The sequence below is a fragment of the Lycorma delicatula genome, chromosome 9 (assembly GCF_047948215.1).
Source record: "Lycorma delicatula isolate Av1 chromosome 9, ASM4794821v1, whole genome shotgun sequence".
Taxonomy (NCBI): domain Eukaryota; kingdom Metazoa; phylum Arthropoda; class Insecta; order Hemiptera; family Fulgoridae; genus Lycorma; species Lycorma delicatula.
Window position 1 is genome coordinate 120,228,288 of NC_134463.1, and position 26,003 is coordinate 120,254,290.

Consider the following 26,003-nt stretch of genomic DNA (forward strand, 5'->3'; position numbering starts at 1 on the left):
AGTGTTCTGATAGTTCTTTGATCCAGATGTGACTGTTGATAAAGGGCACTTTTTACTAATCTTTCTGCGTGTTTCCAGATCTCTATAAAAGTTTAAGCTTCTCCTGTTGCTTTGTAATTCTTCATCTCATTCAGTGCTTGGTGTTCTTCTTTTACCGTAGGAGAGTTGATGTTTTCTAATGGTATTGTTATTGAGGTGTTGGTGTTAAAGTCAAGGAGTTCTGTCTCTTCTTCACAACTTCGGAGTTTGTTGAAATACTTAGCTAGGATATGACTGTATTTCATAGCCCTTTGAACTGTTTGTTATCAGGCCGACCTCTGTGGCCAAGTAGATAGCATTTTGGCATTTCATGTTGAGGTCCTAGGCTCAAATTCCAGTCAGGCATGGCATCTTTTCATATGCTACCAATTTCCAATGGGCTAATGACCATAGTTGTTAATTACTGCTCTTACATAACAAATAAAAACTGTATCTGAGGCTCCCATCAATCCACCTAGTTGGTATAGTGGTGAACGCGTCTTCCAAAATCAGCTGATTTGGAAGTCGAAAGTTCCAGCGTTCAAGTCCTAGTAAAGACAGTTACTTTTATACGGATTTTAATACTAAATCGTAGATACTGGTGTTCCGGTGTTCTTTGGTGGTTGGGTTTCAATTAACCACACAGCTCAGGAATGGTCGAACTGAGACTGTACAAGACGACACATCACTTACAATCATACATATCATCCTCAGTAGTAATAATACCTGAATGGTAATTACCGGAAGCTAAACAGGAAAAAGAAAAAGGAGGTCCCTACCGCAGGGGTGGCCAACAAGTCGATCGCGAGGCCAATTTTTGTTGATCGTCGATCGCTCGCAATATCTGGGGTGGAATTCCGTGTACCATGGACTTTGATGCGATTGTAGAAAACAAAACTTTCTAGCAGTAGTTTAATGCATTCTGGGAATTTGCCAAGGTCATAAATTCCTAGAATTCTGACAGCCTGACACTGTGATCTCCGTCCACCCAGCACAATACATTTTGACTTATGCGTTACACTTGTCATCGGACGCAACAGTTGCGACTCGACTCATCGAAGAACACAGTCGGTTAGCTTGAATATTTGGTAGTGTCATACGGTAGCTTCTTTTCTTTTGTAATAACAGTATTATTATTATTAATCGATATTACTTATCCTTGGTGACCCGTTCAGTTTCAATTTTTCTTCTGTTTAAAACGTAAGTACCTTTTCTTTGTTTTAAATTAAATTGCTTTTCTTACCTATTTACTTGATAAGTGAGCATTCTCGGCAACAGATATCTAAACTGCGGTCATTACACCGAGAGAAAAATAAGGGACAGTATTACAAATATATTAGGAATAACAATAATTCTATTTAAATTAAGAAGTCGGTATTGTAAACCGTAATAAATATATTGTAACTTTAACATACTTCTTGTAAATTTGAATATATCTATATTAGATTTTAATATACTTGTTTTGCTGTCTCCGATCGTAATATGTAGTATTGTTATTATTTCTCTCAATGTAACGGAGATAATTGCCGCAGTGCATGATTTTTTGAATTTTATCAACTAAAATATGACGTAAAAATATAGGAGAAATATATACAAGAGAGGTAATGGACATAGCATTTAAAATTGTTAATTCAATTCGAGGAAGTTCCCTCAAACGGCGTCTCTTCCAGCTGCAGCTCGATGAAGGCCAACCTGAATTATTACTGGATACCGATGTCAAATGGCTAAGCAGAGGTAAATTTCTGCAGCTGTGCAGAATTTAAATTTAAATGATGAAACTTGGCTTAGTGACTTAGCATTTCTTAGCGATTTTTCTTCGATATTAAGTCATTTAAATTTAGAATTACAAAGTAAAAATAAAACAGTAATTGATATGATCAGCTGCATAGACGCATATAAAACAAAATTTATTTTGCTAATAGAAGATCTGCAACAAAATAATCTGAAAAAATAATCTTTCCAAATATGGCAGATAACTTACAAAAACATAAAAATATTAATTATAATATCGACAAATACGTCGCGGAAATCCAAAAAGTAATTGAAGATTTTGAGGTAAAATTCTAAGATTTTGAAAAAATTAAAGAAATTGTGGAATTTATATCTTTTCCTTTTAAAAAAGATTTAAGTGTGAAACGCATTAGCAAAAAAAATCAGCCATATTTCATATGGATCAAAGGGCATTAGAACATTAAATTCTTAATCTTACAAGCCAGAAAATTTGAAGAAGATTTTTGGAAATATGTCAACCGAGAAAAATATCCCAGTATCACCAAATGTAGCGAATATATATCTATTCTTGTTTCGGATCTAGATACCTATGCGAATCGGCATTTTCATACTTGAAGCTAACGAAGGCTAAACAACGTTCTGTCTTGACCGATTCCCATACTGAAGACTCATTATTATTATTATTATTATCTTTGTAAGGATATACACCTAATTATGATTCCTTGGTTAGAGACATGCAAACTCAGTCTTCCCATTAATGTTAAGGCAACAAATTAAATTCTAAATCTGTATTTATCTATAGCTACTTTGAATGAATAAATATTGTTAATAATTATCCATGTTCTTTTAATTCCCCTGGACGTGAGTTTTTTGGCCCTTTAAATAATTATTGTTGTTGTTGTTTTTTACGTAGATAGATAAGCCGTATATCTATATTTCAGTACGAGGTGTACTCGGCGAGCTATTGATAGATTATTAGTAAGTCATATTATTCTTTCATTATAAATTTTCCTGGCCCGACAAAAAATAAAGTGAAATACTGCAATCAAATTATCACCCGTAATGTGCATTTTTATTAAAACTTTTTCATATTTACGAACAAATAGTACAACAACTTAAACATTGCAGTCGATAAAAAAAAAATTAAATTGCTTTTTAAATTAGTAAAAATCTATCTTGAAAAAGCGTCGGAAAATCGAATTTTTTAGGTACCGCATGTACGGAATGCTGCTATCAAAAGTCGGGTCTGGAAATTTATTTTCTTCGTGAGCCTATATCTCGAAAACTTAATAAGCGAATTAAAAAATAATATATTTTACTTATCTACCCGTACCTCGCTGGAATGCACCTTATACTGAAACACAGTGTATAAACATAGTATGCATTTCACACCCCTTCTTCCCCCTTTCGTCGCTCGCGACACACTTTTAAGATAAAAAGTCGATCTTATATACAGAAAAGTTGGCCACCCCTGGTATAAACAATATATTTGCACGACAAAATTATTTACATTGTTAAGATATTGATTCATTTGTGTTACTATGGAAATGGAAAACAAATTTAATACATAATTCTTTAGTAAATTCATTAACTAAATTAACAGCATAAATTAAGCATAAATTTTCAAATTAATCAAAATTATCAGTTTTGCAAAATTTTTTAATTTTCATTTAAAAATATAATTATACCTACATCATTATACCTACATCATTACATTATGCCAACATCGATATTAAAAAAAAATACACACCAAAAGGACGATGCTGCTTGTGACGTTTGTCAAGCAAGAAATGTCTGTCATAAAGTCCGATTTCACCCTGATGCGAAAACTGAAGATGCAAACAGGAGCAGAAGAAAAAAGGGTGAAAGATCGAGCATATTGCCACACATTGGGTGCTTTATTGGCACAATTGTGGCTATACGAATATTGTCGTTTATACTAAATACCGAAGAGTAAAGGTAAACTTTATTTTTAAAAAAAGGTAACAAAGGTTATTTATTGCTCTATTTGTACATCTTAATTAATATAGACTTAAGAAACTTATTAGTTATATCGCATATTTATAGCATAAATAAGAAATAAACATTTAAATAAACATTTCAAGTTTTGATGGTATTTTAACATTCAAATATACATAATTTATTGATGTATAATTTTAAAAATGTCATGGAAAATATATTTAAGAAAATTATTTCCTTATTATGAACCCCTTTGGATACGTAAAAGAAATAATGTAATATAGTATTGTTATATAAAAAATAAATAGTTAAAATATTCGTGTAAATATTTTAAATGTATATAAATATCAGCTCGGTGATCACTACCAAGTGATCAACTTGGTAGTGTATGAAAAAGTGCCATGCCTGGCCAAGAAAAAATTATATTAATATCAATTAATAAAAATATTTAATATTTAAATATTAATTCTTTTACACAATTTTTATATCAAGTTTTTAATATTCAATACTAGCAAACATTTATTATATGTTTGCTAAAAGTAGATATATTTATAAATGCTGAAGAGGGAAAATATTACAGCAACATATAATATCTATTTTTCATGTATAGTTTTCATCCCTTTTAAGGTTGACTTTCAAAATATCTAGAAATCTCTTATTAGTTAGTTATTCGTGTGAAGATTACACACACCAAAACTCCAGAAGTGCGAGCGGTGTGTGTGTGTGTATATATATATATATATATATGTGTGTGTGTGTGTGTGTGTGTGTGTGTGTGTGTGTGTGTACAGAACAATATTCTGCTCATATTCCAAATATTCAGTATAACAAAGAAAAAATTTAACTTATTTAAACAAAACATACATAAACTTACACCTGAACCAAGGAGAATAAAAAGACCACACCATAAAGATACACTTTAGTCAATAGAAGAATCTCTCAGTTGAGAGACTATTACAAACCTTCAAAAATTGCCTCAAAAAATGTGAATCCCAACCATGCTAATAAAAAATGAAGCAGTAAACTGGCCCATAACAATAAAGGCAACACGGAAATCCTAGCTAAATATTTCAAACTCCTAAATTGTGAAGGTCTGAGTAAAAAAGATAAGGTAGAAAATGTAGAAGAAGAATGGGAGAATGTTAAAAAGGAAAGTATTAAATCAGCAGAAGCGAACTTAGGGGGAACAAAGAGAACGGTAGAAAACCTTGGGTTTCAGACAATATATTGCAGCTGATGGATGAACGTAGAAAATTTAAGAATGCTAGTGATGAAGAAAGTAAAAGGAACTATCGGCAATTTAGAAATGCTATAAACAGGAAGTGCAAACTAGAGAAAGAAGAATGGATTAAAGAAAAGTGTTCAGAAGTGAAAAGAGAAATGAACATTGGTAAAATAGACTGAGCATCCAAGAAAGTTAAGGAAAATTTTGGGGTACATAAATTAAAATCTAATAATGTGTTAAACAAAGATGGTACACCAATATATAATACGAAAGGTAAAGTCGATAGATGGGTGGAATATATTGAAAAGTTATACGGAGGAAATGAATTAGAAAATGGTGTTATAGAGGAAGAAGAGGAAGTTGAGGAGGATGAAATGGGAGAAACAATACTGAGATCTGAATTTAAGAGAGCATTAAAAGATTTAAATGGCAGAAAGGCTCCTGGAATAGACAGAATACCTGTAGAATTACTGCGCAGTGCAGGTGAGGAAGCGATTGATAGATTATACAAGCTGGTGTATAATATTTATGAAAAAGGGGAAGTCCGTCAGACTTCAAAAAAAGTGTCATGATACCAAAGAAAGCAGGAGCAGATAAATCAGAAGAATACAGAACAATTAGTTTAACTAGTCATGCATCAAAAATCTTAACTAGAATTCTATACAGAAGAATTGAGAGGAGATGGAAGAAGTGTTAGGAGAAGACCAATTTGGTTTCAGGAAAAGTATAGGGACAAGGGAAGCAATTTTAGGCCTCAGATTAATAGTAGAAGGAAGATTAAAGAAAAACAAACTGACATAATTGGCGTTTATAGACCTAGAAAAGGCATTCGATAACGTAGATTGGAATAAAATGTTCAGCATTTTAAAAAAATTAGGGTTCAAATACAGAGATAGAAGAACAATTGCTAACATGTACCGACCAAACAGCAACAGTAACAATTGAAGAACATAAGAAAGAAGCCATAATAAGAAAGAGAGTCCGACAAGGATGTTCCCTATCCCCGTTACTTTTTAATCTTTACATGGAACTAGCAGTTAATGATGTTAAAGAACAATTTAGATTCGGAGTAACAGTACAAGGTGAAAAGATAAAGATGCTACGATTTGCTGATGATATAGTAATTCTAGCCGACGGTAAAAAGGATTTAGAAGAAACTATGAATGGCATAGATGAAGTCCTATGCAAGATCTATCGCATGAAAATAAACAAGTACAAAACAAAAGTAATGAAATGTATTAGAAATAACAAAGATGGACCAATGAATGTGAAAATAGGAGGAGAAAAGATTATGGAGGTAGAAGAATTTTGTTATTTGGGAAGTAGAATTACTAAACATGGACAAAGCAGGAGCGATTTAAATGCCGATTAGCACAAGCGAAACGAGCCTTTAGTCAGAAATATAATTTGTTTACATCAAAAATTAATTTAAATGTCAGGAAAAAATTTTTTAAAGTATATGTTTGGAGTGTCACTTTATATGGAAGTGAAGCTTGGACAATCGGAGTATCTGAGAAGAAAAGATTAGAAGCTTTTGAAATATGGTGCTATAGGAGAATGTTAAAAATCAGATGGGTGGATAAAGTGACAAATGAAGAGGTATTGCGGCAAATAGATGAAGAAAGAAGCATTTGGAAAAATATAGTTAAAAGAAGAGACAGACTTAGAGGCCACATACTAAGGCATCCTGGAATAGTCGCTTTAATATTGGAAGGACAGGTAGAAGGAAAAAATTGTGTAGGCAGGCCACGTTTGGAATATGTAAAACAAATTGTTAGGGATGTAGGATGTAGAGGGTATACTGAAATGAAACGACTAGCACTAGATAGGAAATCTTGGAGAGCTGCATCAAACCAGTCAAATGACTGAAGACAAAAAAAAAATTGAAGAACCGACTGAACACCTAAATTTCACCCCAATAACACCACCAGAAAACATAAATCCTCCTGCAATAAAAGAAGTCCACCAAGCACTGTGTTAGATGAGACTTTTGTAGATCTGGAGACATGCAGGAAGATCAGCAAAAATTTTCCTTAGCTTGTCAACATCTGGATCAATCAGAACTACCAGAACACTGTATGACAGCTCTAATTCATCTGCTACACAAATGAGACATACAGATCCTATTAATTACAGCAGAATCTCACTCCTAGACGCAACATACAAAATTCTTTCGAATCATCCTCAACAGGATCAGTTCACAACTCAAGAAAGAACTAGGAGAATACCAGCGAGGTTTCAATCTCTGGAAAAGCTATCCAGACCAGATCATGAATTTCAAGCTAATAATGGATTACAATAGGAAAAGAAACAGACATGGTGATGACATTTGTAGATTGCAAGAAAGCTTATAACTGCATCCACAGAGAATTCCTACTAAAAATTCTAAGACACCTCGGACATAGCAAAGTAATAAACATAGCAAATTATATATACCAATAACACATACCAAATTAATAAACATGACTAAACTGACCCTCACAAACACTAAGTTGAAGGTAAAATTCAGAGGGCGAGCTCTCGAAACCATTTGAGATCAAAGCCAAGGCGATGGGCTATGATTGCTATTACTCAACCGTGTTCCAGAAGTGGTAACGAGGAAATAGCTCAAAAAATGCCCCCCAAAGTAAAAATAAGCTGAAAAAACAAAATTAATTATCTTGGTTTTCCTGACGACTTGGCACTGGCAGCAAATGACATCAACAAAACTAAATCACAGATATTAGAATATCAAAACATTCCAAATAAAATTGGTCTCAAAATATCATTTCAAAAGACAGCAATTATGTCACTTAACACAATTAAAAGAAGTCAACATAAACGATAATAAAATCAAAATAGTACCCCAGTTTAAATATCAAGGAGAAATAATAACAAACGATCTAAACAAAAAAAACCTCAATCTAAATAAGAAGAACCAAGCTAGCTAAAGCTCAAAGATTAACCTGGTAAATCTACAATAAAAAATGCATATCAATAAATGCAAAAATATGACACTGAAATACACTTGTAAAACCAGAAGTCACTTATGCAGCAGAAACACTCATCCACCTGAACAAACAAACAGACAGAAAGACTCCAGAAAATTGGAAGAAGAATTGGAACAATCTGCATCAATAAAAATACCAGAAAGACATGCAGTGGTGGACTGTGCCCAACAAAGTTGTGTACAAAAAGTTAGAAAGCATCACTGATACCACCCACAAGAGGAGACTAGGATTCTTTGGACATATCTCAAGGATGCAAGAATCAAGATTTCTGAAACAGTTTTTACAGTACAATCTCAATTTGAAAAACACTAAGGCAGGATGCAGATGGATCAGAGAAAAGAGTATCTGAAGGAAATCGGCCTTACACCAGAAGACACCCCAGAATATACAGGTTGTTATTTTATTTTTGTAAAATAAAATTAAATAAGAAAATCAAGAACAAAAGCACTAACTTTACACTCACAAGAAAAAAATAACTCAAACATTTTCAACACTAGAAAAGGACACTACAAAGATCGGCACGTATGATAAAGGACTGGGAGGACCACAAGGCCCAAACAGTCCCATCAAAGGGACTTGGATAATAGACTGACTGAAGTAATCCTATGTGATCATGAAATATAATAATAATAATAATAAACAAAACATACATACAAATATAACCATTCTGTATTTGAAATATAATTGATAGAATTATATTACATAAAATAAAAATCACATTTTTTAAATATTGTGTTAAATCTTTTTATTGGTTTGTTTTTCCTTTAACAGTAATTTTTTTATCTAATTAATTTTTTTAATATTGTTCATTATAGAAATTATAGTTATAGAAAATATACTTATAAAAAAATCCTCAAAAAATGTCATGAAAGACCAATATAATTTTGTTCATCTACAAAATATAATGCATAATCAAATTTGTTTTCTATAATGTATAAATAATGAAAACAATTTTCAAAAACAAAAAATCAAGTCCCACCTCTTAAAATTAAAATGGTTTTTGTTTTTTGTTTCATCTTCCTAGTTTAAATTTTTTATAAGTTTTTTTGAGGTACAAGGCAAAAACTGTTCAGAAATATCTGCAGACTGACTTAAAACTTTGGAATTCTGAATAACTTTACAAAGCATTTTCATCTTATTAAACCTCAATCTTCTACAACTATTATACAAAGCCAGAAATTAAAAATATTGAAAACTACCTCTCCACTTTTTAATTTTGTCCATGATTTTTAAGATAAAACCATCATGGATCACAGAGATTATATTAAACCGAAATTTGTTTTTACTAACATTCTAATATTTGCATTTATAGAGTTACTGCGTAATTAGGTCATTAATATTTTAAAACCTATTGATTTGAGATTTTGAGAAAAATCTGTCAAGTGAAAAACCAGGAAAGTTATCTTTTGCAATCTTTTAAAAAAGATAATTTTTCAAAAATACACGAAAATAATAGTTTAAATAGAAATTTAAGCAAACAAATGATGTACTGAGTATATTAGGTACACACACAATAATCATTATGGTATATAAATTGACAATCTGAAATAAACATAAATAAAGCACTTCCTGTATTACAAAAACAGTGGATGCATACTGATATCATGACATTTGTAATATTGATACCAAATACTTTTAAATAATTTAACAGTTAGAGAAGCTTCCAGAAATAAGAGAGAGGAAATAAAAAAGGAATAATCTAGAAGGAACAACAAAGGGATTCTTTCCAGAAGAGGACTTATAGAAAAGCATAAAAAGCGCAGACAATGAAAAATTATTATGTTTGAACGATCAAAAGAACGAGGCGGGTACCGGTTATAAAGCAATCTTGAAAAGATGCAATGAACTGGAAGTAACTGAAGATCAAAACCTACTATAGATCCCAATATTTTAAACACCCATTTTGCACACGTAGGTAAAAGATACACAGAAAAATTAAATGAAAATCTTAATAATCCAGCACCCTCCACTAATCCATACCCTGTTATGGAAATAAATTTTCCATACTCCTTTTTTCTATCTCCCATGAAAGTAATAGAAATTTTAAACTTTATTAAATCTCTTAAGAATAACTCGTCTCCTGTCATTGATGAGATAAGCAATAAATTTTTGAAAAATATTTCCGCTTACATTGCAATACTTTTGAAAGAAATCTCTTCATTTTAGTTTTTTTAATTTTCTTAGTGTTAATTTTTCTTGAAAATAAACTCCGAATCACAATAATTGAAACATAATAAACTGACAATAAAGTCATCAAAATGATGAACACTAAGATAGCAAAAATATTCATCGTGTAGTACTGGTACCAAGTAAAGTCTAATGCAGCCGGCTTCAGATGTGAAGCACCTTTATGTCTTAGTACATATTCCACCCACCAGACTGCAGTATCCGCAGCTGACAATGGTTTATCTTTAGTTATTAATGGTAATCGCATCATATTTTTCTTATAACTTAAATAAGAAAAAATTAGACTGCCTTAAACATATTTTGTTAAATGCAGTAACATTAATAAATATTAATAAAAAATAAATCTGTACACATTCAACCCACTTACAGTGTACTTGGGCATTTATAATGTCTAGGTGTTGATCAACATATACCTTGGTTTTGAATCAATATTTTACTGGTTTATATTGTGTGTTGAAAAGAAGTATACCCAATGAGTAGTCAGTGAAGGCAATTGTCCTCCTAAAATCAATTACTATAACACACCCCTTTTCTTAAAGTTTTAACTGGTATGTAAATGTTGACTAATATGTATTTTTCTGGATTAAATTATTTGTTTTTTTAAAAATATTTTTAATAATTTTTAGGCAGACGTCAACATAATTCCAACTAAAAATAGATAAATTTAAAATAAATTAATGTGAAAAAATAGCTACTACTGTGAAAAAATAGATGATCTGCAAACAGAGCTGTAGAATTATTTCTAAATAAGAATGTTATCATTAAAACTGTTCAGGTAGTTCTTGCCCTTTCCAAAAAGCAATGTTAAATGTAGAATATGTTCACATATTTATGTAGGAATATGGATCGGCATAAAATAAAAATTTTGAATTCAGATTTTAAGTAGTCCCACATATCCATAAAAACACGGACATAACAGTTAAAAGGTTAACCAAACGACCTACGACAGGTTCAGGGTTTCTATTAACTGAGTTTCTACTTACAAAATATTTAATCCAACATGAAACACAAATTCAAAACAAAAATTAAATTAATTTTAAAAAGACAAACAATAATTAAAAGAAACAGTCTCTCTCTCTCTCTCTCTCACTAGTTGTAAGGTATAATTTTTGTAACAATAACTTTATTGAATTAATAAATACGAAAAAATTACTTAGGAAACATTATTTTTAATTATTATACAGACATTAGATAGACAAATTTTATGTATGTTATGTTACTTTATCTTATTATTTAATTTTCCATTATCTCTCTTTATGCCACAGTTCATAACCTTTGCCTAAGTTCATTTTCAAGTTGAATTTCTTTTCGAGTAATGAAACCAATCATTCAGAATTTTTTTATTCATTTTTCGTTTCTGATAAAAGAACAATCTCATCAATCAATTTTAACAATTATTTATTTTTGGAGATTTAGTACTTTTATTTTACATTTGTAAAATGTAAAATAAAAGTAGTTGACATTTTTTCCTATCTGGTGTCTATCGAACCTCCATTGTTGGGCTAAAGGACAAACTGGGTGCAGCCATACTAATTAATTCCATCCAATAGCTAAATACAAACTATCTTATATAGTTCTCTCTGACTGCTTTTCTTCTTCCAATTAGATATTAGAATTAATATTCTTCCGGATTTCAGAAAATATCTTGACTTACATCTAAAAGAGTTTAATAATTTTTGTATTCAACCTAAAAGAATATTGACTTTGTATTTGTGAGAAGCTGTTTTAGGTTTTTGTACACAGCTTCATAATTCATATCCTGAAATTCAACCTTTAATCCAGTACCAGCATTCAATAAAGTACATCGGTACACCAAGTATTGGTACACCATAATAAACTGCTTCTTGAAAACTCTGAAGATCAACCTGACTTATAAAAACCTTCATCTTTGGATGGGCTATAACAGTAGTAATTTAAAAGATAGCAACATTTTTAAGTACATGTTTTAAATTATAGTTGTTCACCTGAGTTACATTTTATAAATTTTGACTTTAAAACAAGTACAATATTTTGTTCATGCCTGTTAAAATGTAGTCCTTTTTATATATGTATAGAATATCACTTATCATACTCAAACATAATTAATTATATAAATACAAACATAACTTGTTTGTATTCATATGGAATACATCCAGACATTAAATTTACATACATTATCTAGACATAAAATTTGCAAGTTGCAGTTGATATATTTCATTTGTCGTGTTACAGTAAAATGATTATTAAAAGTGGATTCCACTTTTACTGGGTAGGACATTGTATGAAAAGGTGTTTATTAGTGGATGCAATAAAAGGCTCAGTGAATGGAAGGAAAGAAAGAGATTTTAAATAATGGATGGGATTATGGAAAAGGGAAAGTATGCAGAAACAAGGTTAGCATAGGATAGAACAACACTGCAGATCAGCAGCCCTGACAGGACCTGCCCTAATGGCAGAACACTATGAATGAAGTATTATTTAAAAATTTAATGACAGAGTAATGTTTTTTGTAGAAGAAAATAGTTTTACTTTATTTTTATAAATTAGTAGAAAGAGACTTTTAGTTGGTAATTTATTAAAAACTGTATAAATTAAATTTCCACCTACCAAGAATTTAAAAAGTGTAAATTCTAGTACTTTCGGAACTGTTATTCCATCTTCAGGGATTTTCTAAAAGATGTTAATTTAAATTCAAATCAATAACAGTTTTTAAATTAAACGGTTATGCTCATAATAGTCGGTCATCAAGAATAAAATTAATTTGTACATCAATAAGACAGTAACGTCATGTTTGTAAGATGCTTGTGACTATTATGAAATGATTCTATTTTCTATTTCTACTTTTATCTTACAAAACATGATGTTACTATCTTACTGACATACAAATTAATTTTATTCCTGACAACCGACTATTATGGACATAACAGTTTAATTTAAAAACGATTATTGATTTGAATCTAAATTAACATCTATTAGAAAATCCCTTTAGATGGGGTAACAGCTCTGAAAGTACTAGGATTTACACTTTTTAAATTGTTGGTAAGTGTAAATTTAATTTACATAATTGTGTTAATACCAATGGTGCCAAATGCTTAGTAAATTATTAAAAATTACCAACATTAATTTTATGCATTTTCTGCCACCAAGTGTGGGAGCAATTACGCTGTACTACTTTTATTATTGTACGGAGTACTTCATGGTAGTTATTAACTGATAAATATTCATATAAAAGACAATGTAACACGAGTAATTAAAATTACTCAAAAATTAGAGTTAGGTAGAAAACCTTTCATATTCCTTACACCAACTGCTCCTTAATAGAAATTTTAAAAAGTATTTTACCATAAATTTCCAAACTATAAATGTGAGTTTTGTTAACACAAAATTTAAGGGATTATATCGTCGTTTAATGCATTCATCCAGAAATTTACAAGACAATTTCTTAAAAGCTCAGATAACCACAATGAAAAGGTAGTACTCTTATTTTGTGTATGATTCAATGTAAATATTTATTAACAAGAATTATTGTGAATTTAAGTTTCTGCATATGAAACTCAAATACCAGTACTATAAAATGGTACATCATACTGTTTGATAAACTTTTATTAACAGTATACTGTTTGCAAAATTCCAGTGGTAAAATTAAAAAATTATTAGGTAATAATACACTTGTGTAACTATCAGATGCGATTATCTTTGTTTGATGAACTTTGTCAGCTATTTAAAAATACATTGGTTACTTAATTTTATCATTTACTTAATATGAAATAGTTGAGATGACATATTCTGGGATGGTATATATAAAATAATTCAAGAAACCTTTAAGACAAAAATTTAAGAGACAGCAAACATCTTTAACTGAAGCAAGATCAGATTAGAATAAAAATATTGGAACAAAAACGCAAAGACCAGTAATTAAATGATGAGAGAAGTACTGAAATCTAACCTGTTCAAATGTGTCCCATGCTGGTCTGGGATGAAAATTATCTATAAAACTACTGAGCATTTAACAGATAACTGACACAAATAAATTATTATTAAAAACAAATCTGGTTTAGTTTGTCTTTTATTAAGTTTATAGTTTAAAATAAATAAATGGACATCAACATATACAGGTTTCTTCATGTTCTCTAACAGAGTATATAAAAATAAAAGCAGTAAGTTCAACAATAATTCTTAAATATATAAGGAAAATATATTAAAAAACCACATAGGAGAAAAATTTTTTTTTTTTACACGTACAATAAAAGTTAATTTTCTAGTAAAAGTATATTACTTTTATACAAATTTGAATACTAGATGGTGGATACCAGTGTACTTTGGTGGTTGAGGTTCAGTTAACTACATATTTTAGGAATGGTTGGCCTAGTATGTAAAAGACTACAACTGATTTACATATTTGTCATACACATTATCTTCATATCATTGGGCCATGGGAAGGGTTGCTTACAGCTCATTTGTTAAACAGACTGCAACATAAATATTAGCAATAAATAATATTTAGTATATGCAAAAAAAAAAAATATATATATATAGCAAGTAATTTTTTAAATACATATATACTGAAACTATCATTCAACACTTCCATAATTTTTAAAGCTAAAGCTAAACTGAATGAATTCCCTAATTAAAGTGATAGCTCCCTTAGGAGTATTAAATAAAACCTAAAAAAATTGTTTTATTAATATGATTCATTAAAAAAAAATATGCATTTTAAATCATAGTTAGACTAAATTAAAACTACCGCACTTCTCATCTGGTCGAATTAAATAAAAAATAAGATATTATTCTTAAAACTAAAACGTTGACGATATTATTATTCTAAAACGTTGACTAAATAAATGAATAAATTAAAAAATCAAATATTTAATATAAGAACCTTTAACAGTAAACAAAAAAGATACTGTACGTGCTCAAAGAAAAAAGTTGTACTAAATAAAATTTAAAAATATAATCTACATATGCATTCAATAATTACATCAATCACTATTTTCAAAATATTTTTAAATACCGTTGCAATAATTTGTTAGAGGTTATGATGCCGGTAAAACAATTATAAAACAATATAATTGATTAATTATCAGTGGTTCAAAACATCCGCAAGATTCATTAACTCGAACATTAAGGAAACAAAATATAAATTATAATAAATTATTTTAATTACCTCCTAGAATAATCACTTTCGGTTTCTCACTGGATTCCGCCATATCTTCTTCAAATGAAAGTGAAATCGGTGAAAAATGGTTGCAGATGTCAAATAATTATAACACAGAAAACAGTTCAATTCACTTAAATTTATCGCGTTAAGTTTCTACGAACTACTAAACAGCATTAAAGGCCGTGTAAACTAAACCTTGTATGAGGCTTCCCCACTCAAACGAGCGTTACTAATCGCGTTAGTTATTTAACGTGTTCTAATTCACTCTGCTATATAATATTTTCTACGATTGTACTGTCCAGTGCCAAACATTGGCTGACAGTTGCCGACAGGATGTTTGTTTTTATGGTTAGATAAGAATTATCATTTTTCGATATTTAAAATATTTGAATAAACGAGGACAATATTACTATTTTTTTATCAGTCGCGGCTTAATTCGAATCGCTATGTATTAAATCTAAATAACTTTAAGATTCATTTCCATCTTTAGTAAAACATGAAATGGATTTAAACGAAAGAAAAAATGGTATGGATTCATCAGTTTTCTTCTCTATCAATATATGTATATAAGTGAATTTATTTTTTAGAAATACTACAACTGTGTGCATCTGAATTTTCTGTAAACTTTGAAACATTTTGTGTGTCTGTAAACATAACCTCAATGTGTCAAATTTTTAATTATTTTATTTAACCGTAACTATTGACTTAGTTATAAAAACAATAAATTTATACAGTACTTGAGAACACGTGGAAATACTTAATTAGTAACCATTAAAAAGTAAGTTATACTACCCAAAATTATAGGTAGTATAACTGCCCATACCATAATTTTATCATCCGAATCCGGGAATAGGTAATATTCTAATACCTAGTATAGTAGGTAACTTTTTCATTTTTTGTAATTTAGGCCATTTTCATTCAAATATTTGCCAGAAGTAAATTAATGTACTCTGTTTATCACTTAAGAAATAAATTGTTAGATTTGTTATTGTAGTAAAATTTACTGCAAAAATTGACAGATTCATCTGTTACACAAAGGCTCAATTTATAAGCTGTATCAGAAATAGCAAATACTTATATAATTATTTTAAAGCAGTTAGAATATAATACATAATATATTTTATTCTTTTGTGTATTGGATGATCTGAGATCATAACGTTGCAGCAAGAATTAATTCGATCGAGTTTTAAGAGTCCAAGTTAATTAAAATTTTTTTCTATTCTAGGATTAACAACTGCTAAAACTCCTGAAGGTGCTTCTCCAGTAGGACCAGTATGGAAACCTGATCGTAAGTAATTGTAGTGAAAGATTGTACACCTTTCTTCTTAGTAAAGTACTTTGTGTTTTACATTATATTATTGCTACCTATAAAAAATGTTTTTTTTCTGAATAATAGAAAACCAGTTGAAATGGATTCCAAAATCAGTGCTGAAAGGTTTTTCTATTATAATACTTATGTAGAAGATCGCCATTTTAGATTACCTCTACAACTAGTCTTTTGAACATCTATTCCATTCTATTTAAAGATTTTAACATAGATTTTAAAAGATTTGAACAGATTGTAGAATTCATTTTATCTTTTAAAATCTATGTTAAAATCTTTAAATAGAATGGAATAGATGTTCAAAAGACTAGTTGTAGAGGTAATCTAAAATGGCGATCTTCTACATAAGTATTATAATAGAAAAACCTTTCAGCACTGATTTTGGAATCCATTTCAACTGGTTTTCTATTATTATAGAGAGTGCCCTATCATATGTTTGTGTCCTCTCAGATGACTACCATCATATCCAACTTTAACTACAAGAGCTCTAGTGAATGTGCCTCTCTGCTCCTCACATAGCCAAGATTTTGTACATTTGACTTCCATCTATTTGGTCGTTTTAAGGAAATTTTTTTAGGGAAGAAATTTGACTCAAATGAGGTCATTAATGTTGTTTAAAGATGGGTTAATTTGTAATTTTTCTTCTCCCTTAGATGAAAAAGCTTCCTGAATCATGAATAATCAAACTTTTGACATTTTTTCTGTAAGTAATACAAAAATAAATTGTAAAGTATGTCAGATATAAAGGTGATATATCTACGTGAAAACCAGATACGTTAATAATATTAAATTATTGAAATATGTTACTTATATACTTTATTCTTTATAGAATATAATTGTACATGTCAGCTCATATAATTTGTAATAGGTTTTTTCTTTTCAATAGTATACAAATTACAGCAAGAAGCTCCAAGACCAAATGCAGTTTTTTGTCCAAATCGGCAGCTATGTTATCCTAATCATTATGGTGCAGCATTTCATGGTGCGATGTCACATAACGAAGCAGCAGCTGTCCTGACTAATGATGGTTATTATTTGGTACGACTAAGTGGTTCATCAGAAAATCCTATTTATACATTATCACTGAAGTAGGTAAAATATTTTGTAATATTTTTAAAATGCTTTATAAATAATGTAGTTGATAGTTTGTAACAGATGGGTTAATAGTTAGTAAATATCAACTACTAGTCAATTATTTTAAGAACAATTACCATAGGAATATGTGTACCTACAGTACAAATATTCCTCTGTTGTTTTTCATAAATCACCATGTGTTGTTTATTTCACATCTGGTATTAGTTTCATGGCAGCATTTCATCATCACAAGTAAAGCTTGAATTTTTAATCGTTAACTATAAGTAACATACAGATAGTTAAATACCAGTAATTTGTAAAAAATATTTCCAGGAAAATTTTGCATAATTTTCCCAGCGAAATCATAAAGGTTATTCAACTGACTTCTGAGTGAGGGCCTCACTCTCTACAGACTATTGCAGAAAGTACTTTAAGTGACTTAAAGTGGAACGCTTAAAATTAAGTACGCAAGTACAGTAGCCACCACGTAATAGCGATCTTGGATGATCAGCCCATCCATCACTGTTATACTATTGTTCTCTAAAACATTGGCACACCATGATTAGTCATCTCTTAGTAACATAAACATGATACTACTACATTGGGTAGTAATCATCGCCACTCCAAGCTCGCTGTTACTTGGCAGCAACTGTAAAGAATAAAATTTTGTGATATGGAACCATAGTGACCATATCTTCTCACCCCCCTCGACTAATTGTCAAAATTAATTTGTATCAATAACATATTTAAAAATCATCATACAAAATTTTATAAAAAATGGTTTATCCTGCCTGAAGATATCAAGCATAACAGTAATTTATGAAAAAAGCAACAAAAATAATTATGCTTATTACTACTCATCCCTGAATGATATCATCCAAATTTATAACCAAAGTGACTGTTAGATGATTCTGTTACATCAGTAACAGAATCATCTAACTGTAATAATCATCTAACTGTAATAATCATCTAACTGTAATAATCATCTAACTGTAATAATCATCTAACTGTAATAATAAATATGACTGTAGTTTAATAATGTTATGCAAGGCTAATATTTTATTTATTACCATAATAAAAAATAATGATATTTTTATTGATTTGTAGAATATTAAATGATTGCCTGTTTATTTATCCAGATGTAAAAAACTGGCAACTACACGTCTAAATACCTCAGCCATTCTAAGTTATTCTGCAATTTATTACTTTTAAATCGATATATTTGGCTAATTTAACCAATTTACTAACTGTAAAAGTTGCTCTTAGAAAAATTGCAGTTATTCATAAACATTCTGTTAAAACTTCAAATGTGAATTAGTATTAAGTAAAAGACAAATTTTGATGCTGTAAACGATATAATTCTCTTATCACCAGCTTAGTTGCTTATATGAAGTATACATTCATAATATACAGGTGTTTATCAAGGATGCATTCATAAGTTTCCAATATAAGAACATTTTATTTTGTATTGTAGCAGACTGTGAGAATAAAGTTCACAGCATGGGCACATGCTGAAACCAGGCAGCTGGGTACAAGACAATATTATGAGAAATGCTCATTCATTTCAATATTTACATTGATAAGAAGGCAAAATTATCTTTTTCATATCAAATGTTAAACTCTTTTTTGTGAATTAGATTTTTAGCAACTTTTTTTGTCACCATTTGCCTTTAGATATCTAAAAGCAAGAACTAGTTTCATACAGTCTGATTTTTATAATTTAGGTTATATTTTTATCTTAAAATAAAACGTAGATTAAACTTTAAGTTAAAACAAATTTTATGTGAAAGGATAATTTTTTATTCTCCTGAAAACCTCTACTAGAACAGTGTTCCAACACTAGTGCAATCATGGCGTAAATAAGATGGCAACCTTTAAATAACTTTTCAACAGTTATATGTTGAAAAATGGAATTCAGCTAATATTCCTACCTCAAAACAATTATTTTTTCGGTATGAAATCACTACACTACACTCTCAAGTCCCTGTGAAAGCACTCAAAAATGTTTAATTTAAAGGACAGGATTATGAATAATGATTTTAAAGTTCATTAGAAAACATCCGTTTAACTTAAAGCAACGAAACTGTAACAAAAATTGTAGACATTAATGTTTTCCACAGCTAGTTACAAAAATAATTTACCTCATCTCCTAAATAACATCACTAAACATAAAAAAATAAAATTAAGCAATTGTTCCAATTTCAAAACTATCTATTTTTCATTTTGAGATCATTATTTGGGATCTGTTATAAGCTACTTTTGAAAAAGAATAAAAGGCTACCATTTTGAAGAGATTGTACCTCAAAGTTTTTTTTTACATCAAAATTTTTATTTTTCAATGCCCTTCTAAATGATTTGTCACAACCCTACCCCTTCCATTTGAAATGTTGAATAGGGGTGTGATGGTCTACTGAAAAATAAATTGTTTTAAGGTATAATGACGTCTTTCTCAAAAAATCAGTAAAGATTTCAAGATACGTAAACGGTCTGTTATATCATAGTTTGGTACCTATAAGTATGAATTGTGTTGCCCAATATTATAAAATTAAAATGTTAACTTATCTTTATGTTTATATTTACTAATGTGCAATCCTTGCTAAAAAAAAGTAATCATTTATTCTTAAAATAAGAATAAAGTGATCACCTCTGTCAATCCAGATAAAGAGCCATTTTCATGAACCTAACACAGTGTTGGTTTATGAAAAAGATTTTATTATGCTTCCATTCTGATCCTTAATAAATTACCAAATCGTTTTTAAAAACCCTATAATATCTGCATACCATTCAACTTGTGCAATAATGTGAGCACACTCATGTCTCAAGTTTTGCTATAAAAAATCTATGGTCTATGCTTCAAAGTCCTTCCACATTGACTGTATTTACCAGATTTGGGTCCCAATGATTCCTTCCTTTTCACATACCTGAATAAATGACTCATTGGACAAAGATTCACTCAAAACAATGACATCAAAGCTGAGGCGACTACTTAGTTTTTAATAGTTGAACAAATGAAATTATACTGAGGATATAAAAAGTTGGTAAGTTGTTGGTGTAAGTGTACAGAATTGCAAACTGACTACATTGAACATTTTTTTTCTCCTGAAATTCTGAAAAATGTTGTGTTTTCTTTGACAGGAAAAAGAACTTTCTGAACATCCCTCGTATGTTTTATTAAATAAATATTTTAAGCTTGTGTGGTTATTTTCAGATTAGCATATCTTTTTCTTCTTTTTTCATCTCATCTTCTCAATTTTAGATGACTGAACTTGAATTTATTCTTTACATCTTTAATATTATTAAAATAAGTTGGAAGGTTAGGTGAGGTGGAATGTGATATTGTTGTAAAATTACCTTGATTCGGTGCTATTTCATATAGTTTTTTAGTAAAATAAAGTTGATTTATCAGACAATATTTTGTATCGGTAATTTATATATTCAGAATAATAAAGATGCTACAAATCGCCAACCATAACCAATCAAATATACAAACACATCCATACTTAAAGATCTTAAAATTAATAAAAATTTTTATTTATCAATAAACTTGAATTAGAACAATTTAAAAGTTATACTCTCATTTACAGCTATTAAAAATAGTCATTCATATAATAATAGTCATTCAGCTACAATTTTAATATCCTCAGTTAATCCATGATAGAACCACAAGGTTAGTAAGTCCCATTCACCACAACCTCCTTCTTGTGTCTGTGATTCATTAAGCACAAAATTGAGTCGTAAAAGTTAGATCTTAATTATGTGCTTGTTTTCACTTACTATTAATATAAATTAATATTTTTAATTCAATTAATAAAGGAAATGTAAACAAGCACAAATATGATACACTGCAATATTGTTCCAATCCTTTTTAACAATTTCAGCCATATCTCAGCTTATATTAACAGATTTAAACAACTGAGGTGTCATTTTGTTCTCAATTTAAGATCTAATATTCAAACTTAACATATTAATTTCCAATTATCAATTTTCATGGGATCCTGTATCTTCACTTCGTATTGAATTTTATAATTTGGTGGCAGAGGGTGTCTTCTACAGGGATCAGATGCATCTTAGTATTAACCACACATCTCTGGAATGATCGACCTGAAACTGTGCAAGACTACATTACGTTTATATTCATACATACCATCCTCATTCATCCTCTGAAGTAATACCTTATGGTGGTTCTGGAGGCTTAACAAAAAAAAAAGCGAGGGTGTATCTTAGTGCTCAGTCTCAAGATGTTTTTGAAGCTGGAGATTTGTTCCAAGTAGGTATCTACCTTTTCTCAATTCTCCTATTAGATAGTCTACTTGTTTGTCAACTCTGTGTAATAGGGCTTTAGATAGAATTTTGTAGGTTACAGAAAAAGTTTAGATTCCTCTATAGTTATTTTTCTTTCTTGTCTTCAGTCATTTGACTGGTTTGATGCAGCTCTCCAAGATTCCTTATCTAGTGCTAGTCGCTTCATTTCGGTGTACCCCCTACATATCACATCCCTAACAATTTGTTTTACATATTCCAAACGTAGCCTGCTGACACAATTTTTTCCTTCTACCTGCCCTTCCAATATTAAAGCGACTATTCCAGGATGCCTTAATATGTGGCCTATAAGTCTGTCTCTTCTTTTGACTATACTTTTCCAAATGCTTCTTTCTTCATCTATTTGCTGCAACACCTCTTCATTTGTCACTTTATCCACCCACCTGATTTTTAATATTCTCCTATGAATATTTCACATTTCAAAAGCTTCTAATCTTTTCTTCTCAGATACTCCGATCGTCCAAGTTTCACTTCCATATAAAGCGACTCTCCAAACATATACTTTCAAATATCTTTTCCTTATATTTAAATTAATTTTTGATGTAAACAAATTATATTTCTGACTGAAGGCTCGTTTCGCCTGTGCTATTAGGCATTTTATATTGCTTCTACTTCATCCATCATGAGTAATTCTACTTCTCAAATAACAAAATTCTTCTACCTCCATAATCTTTTCTCTTCTTATTTGTACATTCACTGGTCCATCTTCGTTATTTCTACTACATTTCATAATTTTTGTTTTGTTCTTGTTTATTTTTGTGCGGTAGTTCTTATGTAGGACTTCATCCATGGCGTTCATTGTTTCTTCTAAATTCTTTTTACTCTCAGCTAGAATTACTATATCATCAGCAAATCGTAGCATCTTTATATTTTCACTTTGTACTGTTACTCCGGATCTAAATTGTTCTTTAGCATCATTAACTGCTAGTTGTAGGTAAAGATTAAAAAGTAACGGGCATAGGGAACATCCTTGTCAGACTCCCTTTCTTGTTACGGCTTCTTTCTTATGTTCTTCAATTATTACTGTTGCTGTTTCGTTCCTGTAAATGTTAGCAATTGTTCTATCTCTGTATTTGAACCCTAATTTTTTTAAAATGCTGAACATTTTATTCCAGTCTACGGAATAAAAGAAGAGGAACATTTATTCCTGTATAGTTGTTGATGTAAATTTCTTTTCTGGTACAGTAGGTGGATGAGTGCACATGTCTAGTCATCTGGTATCTTCTCCTTCTTCCATTTCTCCTTGCAGATGTGGTGTATTTTCTTCACAACAGTTTTTTCTCCATATTTTAGTATTTCTGCCATGATTCTGTCTTCTCTTGGTGCTTTGTTGGTTTTAGTATTTTTATGTTGAATTGGATTTCCTCTTCTTTGGGTGGTCCTGATTCCTCATTGTGGTTCTTGTTTGTTTTGAACCTAAGTTATTTCTTGGGTTTGTCACAGTTGAGTAGTATTATTTGGAAATAGTCTGCTAGTATTTAGCAGTTTTCCTTGTTGAGTGCCAGTTTTCGATCCTTTTCTTAAAGCATAAGCTTGCTGGCTGGTGTTCTTGTAATTCTTCTTTGAAGGGCTTGTAGAAATTCCTAGTGTTATGAATCTTGAAGTCTTTCTCTATTTTTTTCCAGTTGTCTTGTTGAATTTCCTCTTGGTGTATCTTATTGTTTTTTCTCCTTTCTTTGTTTCCTAAATTTATCCCAATTTTCTTCTGTTTTGTTGGAGTGCCTAAGTTTCCACTACTCTGCCAGCCCATCTCACATTCTCCATTCCACTGTCTGTGTCTCAGTTTCCGTTTGGTTCTGCTATTCCTTTCGTTGCCTTGGTAAGGGTTTCTTTAATTTTGTTTCCAATCTTTAACCTTAATCTTGTTTGTTCAATCGTTCCAAATACTTTTCTTGATTATATCCTAATGTTTCCATATTTAAAACGAGTTTTCTTGGCGTTCTCAGTTTGGATCTATTTGCTTGGAATTTAAGTTTTATTTCCAAAAGGTATTGATCTGAATCCATGTTGATTCTTCCTTTTGTTTTAACATTTAGAATTTCCTTTTAATTTTTAATTGTTATTTATTGCTAAATGGTCAATTTGGAATTCTCCCATTTTAGAGTTTGGGGAGACTCGTGTTTTCTTCTTTCTTGGGAAGGCTTTGAAGTATGCTGACATTAGTTTTAGGTTAAACATTCTACAGAAGGAAATTAGTCTCTCTTTGATTTGTTCTCTTGTAACAGGGTATTCTCCCACAGTTGTTCTATGTTTCTTTTCCTTGCTTATTTGGACATTAAAATTACAAACTAGTAAGTATTTTAACGAGATGTTCAGGGATTTTCGTTGTTATTCCTTCTAGTAGTTCTCAATGTTTTTCCAAATTTTTGGGGCATTTCCTATTGTCTCTATTTATTAAATATATATATATTATTATTATTTTTGAATTTAATTTGCTAATATTATTATTATTATTATTATTATGCTTTTACGGCCAACATGGGACCACTTAAGTCAATTTTAGTTGGATCTTTTCTGAGAAAAGCGTGCTATTTTACTCTTTCGAGCTGCCCAGTATTTCTTCATCCGTTCAGATCTTGCTTTCTTTTCTTCATCCGTAAACACCCTCTTCGTTGTATTTTGTCGTTTGTCTGTCTTTTGTTTAAATCTAATGCTTTTATCTTTTAGCTTTGTAATTTTTCCAGTTTTATTCTGTAGGTCAGTCAGGGAAATTCCCAATTCTTTCATATCTTCTCTAATTTCTTTGATCCATCCTACTTCTAGCTTTTGGAACCAGAGCTTTTCAATGATATTTCTTGACAGTCTTGTTTGCGGTGTCCTTATGAGATGACCGAAGAAAGAGATTCTTTTTTTCCGCATAGTATCAGTAACAGGCTCTATTTCTCGATACACCACCTCATTTGGCACAATCCACCATTGGCCTTCTTTTTGGTGTTTTTTATTGATACACGTTCTGACAATTCTCCTCTCTATTTTCAGAATTTTTTCAATTCGGTTTTTCTGAGTGATTTTGAAAAGGGTCTCGCTTCCGTAGGTGACTTCTGGCTGTACTACAGTTTTATAATGTTTAAGTTTTGTTTTAGCAGAAAGGCATTTTTTGTTATATGTTGACCAAGTTAATTTTTGGGATTTAATCATTTTATTTGTCCTGTTTTGCCATGTCACTTTTTCATTTAAATTATAAGTTATTATTTCCCCTAGATATTTAAATTGTTTTACTATTTTAATTTTCTGATTGTTTACCGTAATGTGCTCTATTACCAGAGGATCTATGGCCATTAGTTCAGTTTTTTCAAAAGAGATATGAAGTCCTATCTTTTGTGCTAGGTTTTGAAGGCTCATGATTTGTGTTTTGGCTTCTTGAATATTATTTGCTAAAAGAGCGAGGTCATCTGCAAATCCTAGGCAATTTAGTGTGATGGAGTTTTTCTTAGTACCCATTTTTATATTTTTGGGATTTATTTCATACCATTTTCTCATGACAAATTCAAGGGCGCAGTTAAAAAGGAGTGGTGAGAGGCCGTCTCCTTGCCTCAATCCAGTTTTTATGTAGAAGGGTTGAGAGAGTTCACCTCTGAATTTCACTCTGGACTGGGTATTGGTTAAAGTTAATTTTATCATGTTTACGAGTTTAGGGTGAAGGCCCAGGTTTCTCAGAATATTCAGCATGGATGGTCGGTGTATACAATCATAGGCCCTTTTAAAGTCGACGAAGGTGATTATTAGTTGTTTTTTCCGTCTTTTATATAAGTCCATCATAAGTTTTAGGGATATTATTTGCTCCGGGCAACCTCTCCATGGCCTAAATCCCCCTTGGTATTCCCCAAGTTCCAGTTCAAGTTGGTCTTTGCATCGGTTGTATATGATTCTCGACAGGATTTTGTATGTGCAATCCAGGAGAGATATGCCTCTGTAGTTTTCAGGATTAGTTTTATCCCCTTTTTTATGTAATGGATGGATGAGGGCTGTGGTCCAGTGTTCTGGAAGTTTTTCTTCGTTCCATATTTTCACGAGGCATAGATGTAGGGAAGTTTTGAC

The 26,003-nt window shown here is 30.5% G+C and overlaps 2 protein-coding genes across 6 annotated transcripts in view; one reads left to right on the forward strand and one right to left on the reverse strand.

Annotated features, from left to right (window-relative positions):
• Positions 1 to 15,386, reverse strand: part of LOC142329952 (uncharacterized) — a 111,639-nt gene extending 96,253 nt beyond the window's left edge. For all 4 annotated transcript variants that reach the window (XR_012757636.1, XR_012757637.1, XM_075374932.1 and 1 more), the window contains exon 1: positions 15,254 to 15,386. Coding sequence is in view for 2 of the 4 variants with exons in the window: in XM_075374932.1 (XP_075231047.1) it covers positions 15,254 to 15,296 (43 nt within the window). In the remaining 2 variants the exon portion in view is untranslated. The remainder of the gene's footprint in view (positions 1 to 15,253) is intronic.
• A 250-nt stretch (positions 15,387 to 15,636) lies between these two features.
• The window catches only part of RhoGAP5A (Rho GTPase activating protein at 5A), a 34,096-nt gene continuing 23,729 nt past the window's right edge, over positions 15,637 to 26,003 (forward strand). For both annotated transcript variants that reach the window (XM_075374930.1, XM_075374931.1), the window contains exons 1-3: positions 15,637 to 15,773; positions 16,473 to 16,535; positions 17,458 to 17,659. In XM_075374930.1, coding sequence (XP_075231045.1) covers positions 15,749 to 15,773; positions 16,473 to 16,535; positions 17,458 to 17,659 — 290 coding nt within the window. In that variant the 5' untranslated portion in view covers positions 15,637 to 15,748. The remainder of the gene's footprint in view (positions 15,774 to 16,472; positions 16,536 to 17,457; positions 17,660 to 26,003) is intronic.